Source organism: Acyrthosiphon pisum, chromosome A2 (assembly GCF_005508785.2).
Source record: "Acyrthosiphon pisum isolate AL4f chromosome A2, pea_aphid_22Mar2018_4r6ur, whole genome shotgun sequence".
Taxonomy (NCBI): Eukaryota; Metazoa; Arthropoda; class Insecta; order Hemiptera; family Aphididae; genus Acyrthosiphon; species Acyrthosiphon pisum.
In genome coordinates this window covers 43,399,077-43,412,406 of record NC_042495.1, presented here as the reverse complement: position 1 = coordinate 43,412,406, position 13,330 = coordinate 43,399,077, and the positions used below count along the sequence as shown (strand labels likewise).

The 13,330-nt window shown below is 28.6% G+C and overlaps 1 protein-coding gene across 5 annotated transcripts in view; it reads right to left on the bottom strand.

The window, feature by feature from the left end:
• The window catches only part of LOC100169297 (serine/threonine-protein kinase pelle), a 16,434-nt gene extending 4,082 nt beyond the window's left edge, over positions 1–12,352 (bottom strand). Inside the window, exons 1-12 of one of the 5 annotated variants that reach the window (XR_001679973.2) lie at positions 11,909–12,352; positions 11,646–11,831; positions 11,491–11,576; positions 11,134–11,415; positions 10,858–11,049; positions 7,492–7,607; positions 5,955–6,144; positions 4,453–4,515; positions 4,152–4,344; positions 3,982–4,082; positions 2,736–2,773; positions 2,361–2,658 (exon numbers count right to left, since the gene is read on the bottom strand). Coding sequence is in view for 3 of the 5 variants with exons in the window: in XM_029490771.1 (XP_029346631.1) it covers positions 2,833–2,940; positions 3,982–4,082; positions 4,152–4,344; positions 4,453–4,515; positions 5,955–6,144; positions 7,492–7,607; positions 10,858–11,049; positions 11,134–11,415; positions 11,491–11,576; positions 11,646–11,831; positions 11,909–12,020 (1,629 nt within the window). In the remaining 2 variants the exon portion in view is untranslated. The other 4 variants (XR_511003.3, XM_029490772.1, XM_029490771.1 and 1 more) reach the window with 4 other exon arrangements.
• Positions 12,353–13,330: the final 978 nt, after the last annotated feature.

Genomic DNA, 13,330 nt, shown 5'->3' with positions numbered 1-13,330 from the left:
ATTGAGGTAGCAACTAAAATATAAAATTTAATTTTCAAATTTTATAGAATTGTGGAAAATTTGAAAAACTGGCACCGGGACCCTTAATCTGCGGTTAGGATTTCCTGGGATTGTGAGAGGGTTTGGATGGGTTTGAAGTCGTTTATGGAAATGTGTGTAGATAATGAGTGTTTCTGCTTCTATTGTTCTCATATGGAGATCGTTATGAAGGGATAGGTTAGAGACATAGAACGGAGCAATAGACAATCGTTGGAGCGATATATTTTGAAATGTTTGAATTCTATAAGTGTTAGATTTTTTTGCCTTGCGCCATAATTGAAGTCCATACGTCCACGTTGACTTGAGTAGAGATTTGTAGATTAATAGTTAGGTGTTGAAGGTGGAACACTTATTTTTAATTCACAGGGGTCTGAAAATACGCATGCAATTATTGAAGGTTAGCCTTTTGGATTGAAGGTGGTTTTTCCACATCAGTCTTTTGTCTAGGGTTAATCCTAAGTATCTGACCGTGTCGAATGTGGGAATTGGTATATTGTTAAGGATAATGTTTGGGCATATTCCATGTTTGAGTATGAACGTTGTGTGTACCAATTTATTTTGGTTAATTTGTACACGCCACTTCGCATACTATTCAGACAAATGATTGAGATGCATTTGTAAGTTTGATGATGTAATTACAGGATTTACATTGATAGATAAAATTACTTTGTCATCGGCATAATGAGCTACCATAGTTTGTCGCATGGTGGACTGATCAGTTACGTAAATGTTAAAGAGTTAGGGGGAGAGTATGCCACCTAGTGGTACACCAGCTTTAATTGTTGCGATTCACGATTTTGACGAATTATATTGGACTTAAAAATGTCTATCAGTTAAATAAGATATTATTTATAGAAATAATGAAGAGGAGAGAAATTTTTAAGTTTGAATTGCAAGCCTTCGTGCCAAACCCGGTCGAAGGCTTGAGCAACGTCTAGAAAAATACAAGAGCAATAAAGCTTTTTTTTTTTAAGATATGCAGAAATAACATCGACAACTTGACGAGCTCAGTGGCGCCGAAGTTTTTAAAATGTGGTCAGGTAATTTTAAAACTTCTTGGCCTCAATATCTTAATTATTTAATATAGAGGTACTCTAATATACATAATCACGGTTTAAATATACTCTTGCTCATATTAAAGTTATGAAGTAAATAAAATATGGCCAGCCGGCCACATTTTTTAAAAAATAGGCCCGATGTCACCATGAACTTCGGCGCCACTGGACGAGCTTGATGTACTATGAGAGTTGCGGAACCCGAAATGCGTATTTGGAAGTATGTTGTTAATAATAATATGCTGTAGTAAGCATTTTAAGATAAGCCTTTCCAAGATTATTGAGAGGAAGGGCAAGAGGCTTATTGGTCTGTATAATGTTGGAGTGTATTAGTGTGTATTAGTGTAAGAGTGTTTTAGTGGTTTATCAGACTTAGGAAAAAGAATAATTTTTGAGAACTTCCATAATATCGGAAAATATGACAGTCTGAGAATAGCATTAAATACATGTTATAAGAACCATGGCTTCTTTTTGGAAGGCACCTAGCTACTTCAGCCGTGATCAGATCAAAGCCGGGTGATATTTTTAGTGTGTATTTTTGGATGGTTTGTTTAACGTCATTTGGGGTGAAGTGTTTTTTAAGCTGACTGATTGGAGATGGAAGGCTTAAATAGGTGTTTACCTCAAATATGTGTTCGGGTGTAAGTATATCATGATGCGGTTGAAATGTGTCATGAAGATGGGCTTTAAAGACTTCAGCCTTATCGATGTCAGAGAAGGCAAATTTAATATAGGGTTTCTTTAGAGGGGTTGAGGGCGATTTATACTCAAGTAATTTTTATTGGAGAAATTGTAAAGTAAATTACCTCGAGGGTTGATGACTCTGCAACCCCAGCTTTGGTGTTTTGCATTAAAATCACCACCAATAATGAAATTATTGGCCGTTGAGTCAAAAAAGTCAGCGAGGTTATTGTGCCTAGGAGGGCTATATATTGCGACGATGATAACTGGGATTTTATTTATTTTAATTGAGAGTAATTGGTGAGGGTAGAATTTAAGATTGGATTTTATGAGTATGGCTGATCCACCATGTGCTGTGCTATCTGGATAGTTCGATTTGAATAAACTGTAACCAGGAATAGATATGTAAGAATACTTGGTAAAATGGGTTTCAGAAATTAAGGCGATGTCATTGCGTTTATCGAGTAACACACTTTGCAATTGATTGACAAGATTTTTTAGACCGTTTGCATTGAATAATATGATTGATAATGAACTATTATGTACGATCTATTCATTTTTTTTATTAAGTAGGGAAGAAATTACTTGAGTTAGAAGAGCGATCAGTGGACTTGATACTACCAGATCCGTTCCACCTTACTTCTTGAATTATATCCAATCTGTATCGCTCATACACAATATGACTTTCGTCAAAGTTGCAGTCCTATACATTGATCGCACGTTCCAAATTCCAATGCATAAATCCGTAAACTTCCATTCTGAGGCAATTTTTGTTGTTGTTTCTTAATCAGATTGTTTTCCGTGTAAGACGATTGGCCTTACGACAACCCGCTAATTGGAGGACGGGGTTACTCCAACCAATTAAGGTTATAGTAGAAAAGAACTGAACCATTAATCAACTAATTAAAGTAAGTTCAGTTCAGAGCTCGAGGCTCCGGGTTATTATCGAAAATACCGTACCTCGGTAATTACCAAATTGGACTCCGGTTGCAAGGTACCTAGGTACCAACAACATGTTTAGAAACTTTCCATAGAAACTTGATCAATCTAATATGAACTATTCATTGATATAATTCCACACATACATAACATTATTATCTGTTTTATCGAACAGAAACAACAAGAATGTTAAAGCTTCCTGGTATAAAAACGGTGTGATTCTTACCTAATTAAATTAATAATTGCCCACTATAAAATGTGTCATGTGTTATAAAGGTGGTGAACCAATGAAGGGAAAGAATTTATTGCACAACACCAAATCAGAATCCAAGCTGCAGTGTTGTGGTCTCCGCTCAGAATCGTTTTCCGTTTGCCTCCCTCTAAACTCATGAAGCTCACCCCTCCTCAAATTATTTCCTTACTTTACCTCGTAAGTAGAATAAATTATGTTAATATGTGTAAATTATTATTTCTAGCCCCCTAGTTTTATGACCAAATTGGACATGGGTAGTTTGTACTTAGAAGGAAGTTTTGGATGGTTACATAAATATATTTTTAAAACATATCTAAGGTATTTAGGTATACTACTAATGAAACAAGATTCATTTAACTGAGGTTTGCCAGAGATAGTTCCCAATCTAATATTAAGACTGTATGGTAATAATTTATTTTCTGAATAGTTTTTTTAAGTGTTTGGTATAACTAAACAAATTTAAAGAAATACAAGCAAGTTTGCTTTAGAAAATTTATCATGAATTTTATGTTTTAGAATATAAATTTAAAATTTGAATAAAAGTTTAATTTAATGGAACTTAAATGGAAACAAGTATGTTGTTTTATTTTATACCTGTATTAATTATTTATCATTTTTTTGGCTTGGATCATGGTGTTATATCGTCCCCGTTCATGCAAAGTACACTAAGTCCAAAAATCGACTTAGAAATTTGTATTTTAACAATAATAAGAACTATAAATTTCACAGTGTCATATTATTTACTACTACTCATAAACAGCTACTTCCCCCTTAAGGGTAACTCAATTAAAAAAAGAAAGAAAACAATTTGGTTAGGTACATAAGGTATACATTTAAAGTTTGAAAAAATTGCAAAAAGCTGATTCATGTTTTTGGACTTGGTGTGTTTTGCATGAACGGGGACGATATGCTTAATTAATATTTCTTTGGTAACAATCAGGTTTAGTAACCCATCGGCCATGTTAGTTTTATGATATGCAGATAGTTATTGAATGCTAAATAATAAAAACTTACATTTTGCCATTGCTGAGAATGGTAAGGTTCAGATAGAATTGAAAGTTTTCTTATTGGCATCTCGTTTTGAAATGTAGGTAAACAACTGTGTCTGATAGTAGCTTTAAATTATAATTAATATATCAGTTATATAATAATATATATTTTTATTATTGTATGCAATTACTTACATTGTTTTTCTTGTAACATGACACAATCTAATTTCCTTAATACTTGTTCCATTTCTGGACGATCTTTTGCTTTATAACTAACACAATTTTTACCAATAGTCATGAGAGAAGCATATAGATTATTTTCATCTGGTCCTGCCTTCACATCTGCCATATCAGAAATTGGACAATCATTATTTTCTACATGGTCTTTCTATAAAATGTAGGTACATTTAGGTACAATGATAACTGGTATCAATAAAACATCAATTGGAGTAATAATAATAATTATTATTGTCAGTTTGTTTATTTTGATACTTACTAAAAATTTATGATTTCTTAAATTGTCATATGCTCTTTGTCCAGTAGCAATTTCAAAAAGCACCTAAATGGAATTTCATAATTAGCATGAATAACAAAATCAATTTACATATCATAATAATTTGTTAAATATAATAATACTACCTATGAAATAAAGTCGAATGCCAATTAATATGCCATTAATCATTTAGCTGGGAAAATATGTAATTTCAAGAATCTATGCATCATATAAAATGTATTATGTAGCAAGGAGTGGTTAGTGATTAAAAAACAATTTAACAGTAAGAATATTTAATAATAATTTAAATAGCTCGCTATATAGTAATAAGCAGTGGCGAAGCGTCATAAGAGACAAAGAGACAACGTCTCCCCACATAGAAATTAGAACACGGGATAAATAAATAATTATTATTTTGTTTTATGAAATATTTAAAAATGTGAATTTTATTTTATATTATAAAATATAATATGGTGTATGTTTCAGTATTTGTGAAATTGGTTTTTTGTTGTACCTAGTGTTGAACAGCTGTAGAATTCTTAAAATATATTAGAAGCGCGTGATACGAGCTGGTGATACGGGTCATTCCAAATATGGTATTATATCTAAATCTAATAGACATTGCGATGCAACATCTCCCAAATATAGGCAAATATGGGGAATGTTAATGTGAGCGGGGTTTACTATGTACTCTATGAGACACGTCTCACCGTTCGTAATATTACCTCAGTCCTCAATATTTATTATCGACGTCGCCGTCACATTGTCACGCTATCGTGATAGGTACGTCTTACGTGTATCTTAATAGCTATTGTTTTATATATTGTAATTTGTCCTCATGGGCCATTGGGCTATGGGCTGATGATTTAATTAATGCCATTTTTAACAATGGAATTATTAACTACTCATACGAAAAAAAAAGTGTACATTTGGATTTGTTATTATATTAAATTATCATTTTAAGGAAGTTGTAACGTTTTTAATTTTTTTAATATAATATTTCAGCTCGTTTTTAGTTTTTGAACATTTATTTCTTACCATATAGATAAAATAAAAATGGGGGGAGGGGGGTCTAGGCATATTAGTGCCATTTTTTTTTCAGTGTCTCCCTAACCAAAAACATCACGCCTTGCTACTGGTAATAAGTAAATAAAATCATAATATTATCACACAATATATTATACCAATATTAAATATTGTTGTAATAGTGCTAATATGAGTAATGGATACCTAAAATATTAGGTACTAGCAAGTAATAATATATGTTTATAGATTATTCATCTCTACGACATGATAAGAAAATGACCAAAATAAATTATAGGGAAATAATATTATAATCAATTTAAAATAATATAAAAATTCATTACATTTAACTTATTTAATAAACCATAAAATATTTAGGTCCAAAATATTAATTTAAATTTTTATAAATGTACAAGAAGATATTATAAATTAAATTCTATAATTAAACCTACATAATATGTATAATCATTTAAGACACTTACCACACCAAAACTATAAGTATCAACTTTAGTGGAGAACTTTTTGCCTCTTAAAAATTCATCTGGTAGATAAGGCCTTGTTCCGTGAACATGACTAACTTTTACATGAGTATATTCTTGAAGAGGCCCTTCGCGAGCCAATCCAAAATCACCAATACGAGGTTCAAAATTTTGATCCAAAAGAATATTTGCACTAATAATAGCAGAATTACAATTATTTTAACTGAGTGAGGTACATATGCTAAATTGATAGCATCTATTCGATATCAGGAGCTTGAAAATATGCTATTTTAGAATTAATAACATTAAAGATTGGGGATACATTAATACAAGTTGAGAATTTTTATTTTTTAACTTATAAACTAACTTGTAAGTACATTTTTGAATAACTTAATTAACTAGATACAGTATTCACAGAAATAACTTGGCTTTATTCAATTAATTACAAAATTATAAACCATATACATAAATATCTATAGTGTGGTACAAACTAATTAATGGATTATTAATCACGCTATAATAGTTATTATCAAATTAATATCATTGATTTAATAAAAATGTGAAATTGCTTAATCCAGAAAAAATAAATAATAGTATTTGTACATTATTATTAAAAAAAAATTATTAGTGACCTAGGCGGTAATGAAAAATTAAATTAATAATTTACTTTTAATGAACTCGGAAGTTAATATTTTCTCCATGTGAACTTTAAACTTTTAGAGTTAAATGTATTGTTTTTGATTCTGAGCGAGCAATGAATGTATTTCAATTTTATAATTAAGTTTATTTTATTATCTTTTTGGAGCTGTAAAAATGCTAGGATTTTCAATGACGATATTTCTTGTGATTTTGTTGAGCTATTTATAGATATTTTCATTTTTCATTTTTTTTTTTTTTTTTTTAATGCTGATAAATTTTTTTTGCTTTGTAGAAAAGCTTAAAAATTGAATACAAGAGTAAAATAAATTACTTTAATAGCGACATCAAAGTATATCAAAACCTATCATGAAATATACCTACCTATACAAAGGCTGAAAGAACTGTCTTTGCACTGAATATTTTTTGTATGATTTATCACTAAACTCATACAAATATTCTGCTTAAATTTTCTTAAAAATCAGAAACACATATATTTTTATTACAAAAAATATAACAAAAACATCAGAACATTGGAATGTACTTTAATATACAAACTAAAATAATAAAAAGAAACATTTTTTTCACAATTTTCTAAATATTCCAAGATATGCTAAAGAAATTAAAATAATATTCCCTAACCCAAAAACCTATTCATTTGCGCCCTACTTATAACTGAATGTTCTTAATGTAGACTTACCAAACCAACTCAAGATACTATTTTTTTATTAATTTTCCCACCTTTGAATACACCAATGTATGATTTTTGTTTTGGTATTTATCTAACATCAATTATCTTGTATGAATTAAATATATTTAAAAGACACATTCAAACACATGATATTTGTCACAAAATATGTGACCTGCCATTTAAACTAAATAACTTTATAAGATTTAAAAGTACCTTTTAATATCTCCATGGATTAAAGGTTTATCCATTCCATGTAAAAATTGCAATCCTCTAGCTGATCCTGTTGCAATTTTAAAACGAAAGTTCCACGTCAAAGGTTCAGTTCCTTGCTAAAACAATATAGGCACTAATAATTAAAATATATTAAATTATTATATATAAAAGTATTTTTGTAATTTATAACAATTTTTATTACGCTTTTACTTGTTAATTAGTTAGTAAAATGTCAAAATTAATGTTGCGTGTATTTAAAAAATTAAGTTAAGTGATAAGTTAATTATTTTTAAATTCTATTATTCAGTGATTTAGAATAGAATAAATTCTCTAAACGTTTTAAGTAACCCTATTAAATATGAATTGACTATTCTAGTTTATACCTTGATTGTAAGAATATATTAACAACAACCTAAAAACAATTTCCTTATCTAGTTATCTTGACACTCGATATATAGGCTTCTTCACAGACAGGAAAAAAACATCTACCGCCTCATAGTTACTGTATGCATTATTACAGGATAATTTATCAAGCATGAATCATGATCAGTGATCACCATCACTTTTTTATAATTAAACGATAAATTTATTCTGAGATCTTTGGGATTTAAGACCATATTTTCAAATACTTGATTGCTTATGCAAATTAAATTAGTCTTCTGACAATAAACTTTTTTTTTTCAAATGTGAAACACCCTTTTTTTTATTTAATTGTTAAGGAAATAATTTGTTTGATGTTGTTGATAAATATAAATTGACATTAAAAAGATTATTTTTACAGTTCTTAAACTTCGGTGTATTTAAGTACTTGCGATAATAGTCTATGATAGTAGGTTTACATGATATATGGAGACTTAAACTTTAAATTTTAAACTATGACCAATGATGATTTGAAAGTTAATGATAATAAAACTAATTTAAATTAATTAAAATATAATAAGTATAATAAGTGCTAGACTAAATATAACATCTACATCTAATTTATATTTTATATACAACCATTATTAAGGTCTATTTTTCTACGCATATAAAGCTTAATAATTCAGAAATTACACATTAAAATATTGATTTATAATGACTACTGAGGATTTATTTTAACAGTAAAGAATCATTTTCATGAAAACTATTAAAAAATTGTATATAAAAAATAAATAGCTTTTAAATTAAGAACATTAAATCTTTATATGAGTTAATTGTTGGGTAAGACATAGGCTTCCTAATTAAAGTGTGTATTGTAACTTCCAGGTTAGTCAAACAAATATTATAAGTTCCACCCCAGACTGATATACCATAACTAATTATTTATCGAGCAAGAGAGAAGTAAACCATTTTTAACATTTGTGAGTTAAGAAAACATCTTAATGTCCTACAAATATAGTTTATTAGTTATAAGTAGAGATTTGTGATTTAATTTAAATGGATATCTTCATTGATTGCATGTAGTTTTATGAGAGTTAAAAATAAGAATGATTCATTAAACACAGAAATAAGTTTTTTTTTAAATATTTGAGAATAGGTACTTTAAGAATTAATATTTAGTATCTTTTTTACAGATCTTAGAATATTTTGTAAATAATGTGAAAAAATTACTCGTTTATTATTAATTTTGACTAACTGATCCCGTGCACTTCGTTCCCATTAAAACTGCCAACTCTATAGGAAAATATATTTTATTTCCTGTTCCGCCCGACGTTTTCCAGGCCAAAGATTTTTATTTTTAATAAATATATTTTGTACAAAATATATATGCCTATTTCTTCTAATTATAATATTAATATAATATCATTGAGTATAGATAGTATAGAGTATAGATACTATCTATACTCAATGATAATATGTAACCAACTGCAACAAGGGTTGTATATCATACAATATTTTTATGAATTCAAATTATAAATAACTACTTTTTTTGCCGTTTGGTATAGATTTTAGATATAAAAATATTTATTAGGTACCTACAATTAGCCAATACAAGTACAATTAATATATTATATTTTATTTATTAACATATTATAATAATATAATATAACAGTGTATACATTAGTTTTTTAATTAATAATTTATTACGCTATTCTAGCTAATATATTCTAATTTTTAATCTAGAAAATCTATAACTGCTTTGTCTAAGTCAATTTTGTTAGCATCTTCTTTTTCTACCGCTATAACCATTAATTCACTTGGTCAGTCATTACCCATTGAGGATCTTAAGTAAGCTTTTACTCTTTTGAGTGAAGAAAAAAACCTTTCATTACAGGCAGTACTAACTGGAAAAGTGTTAAAAATTTGAAGTATCTTGATTGTTTCTAAAAATTATGTTGGTAGTTATTTGAGAGTATCAATAACTGAGTTTAAATAATAATACTTTTTAATTTATATGTATAGGCCATCGGCTATTGTCCATTGGCGCAATTGTAAATTTTAAGCCAGGCTAATTAGAGACAGAAAAAAATAGGGGTGACAAGGTACACCCTGCACTCCCTAACAACCAATAATGGCACCCCTGGCTTTGAGAACTAATTCAACCAAGATGGACAATTCATTTGTGGGGGATCGGATATAACACTGGGTATAAATTGAACATGGTTCGAATTTCAAAAGTTTGAATAACTATCTCTAAGCTTTCCTGATATCTCCAAAAACAATTTGAATTTTTCATAAAATCGGTTAAATTATTTAATTTTATTCTATTTTTTAGTTTTTTAGAGTATTTATAGAATAGCTAAAAATATACATTCAACTGTTATATTTGATTGAAGATATAATTATTTTATTCGATACCATAAACGTGACAATTTGCTTTTACCTCATCCGCCTGAGTAACTAATGGTAACCATTTATATATAAAAAAAAATACTAATTTCTACTAATTATTTCTCCTAAAACCAATGAAACCATTTAAAAATAACAATTTCCATCGTAATTCTCAAAAACCTTATATGAGAACTTCTCTGGATTGGACCGGCCAGGTCCAATTGTGAGTTTAAACCATTCAGGGACTCGTTCAAAAACACACAAAAAATTTCATGAAAATCAGTTCAGCAGTTTAGGAGGACTTCCGTGACATACAGATAAATATCATTTATATTATAATATACAAATATATAAATAGATATTGTGGTTTATATAGGTACAATTTTTTTTTAATAATTTATCATAAGATTATTATTTTTTTTTTTTAGTTTTTAATATTCTCACTGTTACATTATTGGAATATAAAAGTATGAAAATATCTACCTCATTAAAATATTTACATAATTATAATTTACCAAACCAATACTGTTTTATAATTTATATTTTAATTTTAGAATGTACACTTTACATAGAATTCAAAATTATTATTCTACAAAAAATATTTTTAAAACTTACTCGACATTGTAATCGATCTTCAAGAGAACCGTTGATCATATATTGATACACTAAACATGGTTTTTCACCACCAATACTAAATCCATATAGGGATAAAATATTATCATGTCTGCAAGAATTTAAATACTTCAGTTCTCTTAATGATTGTTGTCTTTGAGCTTCTAAAATATTAAATTGTTGTTCTGCTCCTTTCTGAAAATATACATCATGTTATTTATAAAACGTTCAACCTTAAAAAATATATTTAATCGTACCAATAATTAAATGTATAATAACCTGAGCTTCAAGACGTTTAATAGCAACAGTGGTGCTTCTCCATATACCTTTAAAAACCACTCCAAAACCTCCTTTTCCCAAAATATTTTCCTTATTCCAGTAATTGGTAGCTTGTTCTAGTTCATTGTATGTTATCAAAGGGGTACATGCTTCAGCAGAGGAAAACATAATAGATGGATGCTCATTTATTTTGCCTAATGTATTTAAATCTTCACGTTCTATATTATTACCTCTTCTTTCGTTGTTATCAGTGTTCAGTTTTATAACATTGTCAACTTCATTCTATAAAAATAAAATGTAGGAATTAGTAAAAAATAAATTAATCTATAATTGTAATAATATAACTACAATTATTACATTTAAACTGTCGTCTGTTTCGGACTTTACCAAGTAACCGAAGCTTTTAGCACCCTGATTTATTAATTTATGATACTTATGATCAACTAAAAAAAAATATATAGGTATAGTTAATCATATTAAAAGTATTAAATTGTAATTTTTTTAATTTATACCGAATGGTTTAAGTATAATCATTGCTCGATAATGCTGCATTGTATTCAAAATACTAAATAATTCTAATATTGTATGATTTTGTTCTCCCCATAATGTTAAAAGTTCATCAGTGGAAGAATGATTACGCATGGGAGCTTTACTAAGTTTAAAAATTGTTGCAGTGTCAATTTTCATATAATATCCACCTAAAAACAAAAACAAAGTAATTATTAAAATGTAGGTACCTACCTGTATTATTTAATATAGTTTAATAATTAGGTACCTAGTTCTTCCCATTTATCATTCATGTCCATTATACTGCAGAATTCCTTACGTTCTGCATATGGCAATTCATAGATATAGGTTATTTTGTTTAAATTTAAGTTGCTTATCATTATACAATTTACTCTAAATGGGGTTTTTAAAAACAAAAATTAGAAATAGGTATATTAAACAAATACAAGTAATTAAAAAACAAGACTTTCAAATATATTTAAACAGTTTACAATTTAAATTTAAAAAAAATGTGATCTGATTCACTGTACTAGGTTACTAAGGCTACACCACTAAGCAGTAAGCATGGATACAGAATTAAGAACTTAACTAGGTACTAAAGAATTGTAGATTTTTAGTAAAACTGTAAAAGTAAAGTTGTGAAGATTAAAATTCTAAACCACTGATGCATAAGGATTACGTATTCGAATTACCAATTGTTATCAATTTAATAAGTATTGCAATCTATGTATTTACCATTTACCATGAACATTCTTAGTTCATAACCATTCATCTATTCTGTGATCGAATGTTTTCAGCGCTACCAGTGATTATATTTGGCATCACATTTTGTATCTCAGTCCGTGTTTTATACAGATGGCGCTGTAAACTCTCGATTTTGATTGCGACCACGAATTAAGATATACCTTAATTCGTGATTGCGACCCCCGCATTTGCCACAAGCGTCTAGCGACAGGCACGGACTAATCTTAGTCCGTGGCGACCATAGATAATATAAGAAAAAGCCCATGAGATTCACTAGATAATAATCTTACCTTTAAATTTTATAAGAGTCAATGTACTCTAATTTTTAAAGTAACGGAGCTACACGCGCAGTGGCACAATACTAGGGCTAAAATGTTTGGGGGCTGTAGTCCCCACACCCTCATAATATATATTCACATAAGAATATAAAAAATCATACAAAAAAACATTTATTTACTCAAATTTAATTTTTCACGATAATAGAATACTATATATCTGTGGTAATCAAAATAAAAATCTTCGGGCTACACTATTAGTTTAGGTATATTATAGGTACTCACAAACAGGTCATGAAAATGATTGATCAAATATTTTTTAAACGCTATAATTAGAGTAAATATCACATTAACAGCCTAGCTAATAACCGGCGCTACCTTATTAGTGAACTGAAAAAAGCCCTATACACCCAAAGCCCCCTCCCCTCCACAATGAAATATTTATATAATTTAAAAAAAGTCTAAATTATCTATTTACAATAATAATCTACAATAACTTCAGAAATATTATTCATCTATACAGCCTTGGATTACACCACCCAGCTACAAATCAAAAATAATACAACAATATAATATCAATAATATCTAGATGCGTATTGTACCGTCGTCGACTGTCTTAAGTTTTTATAGTAGGTTTTTCCGATTTTGGAAGTCAGGATAACAATATTTGT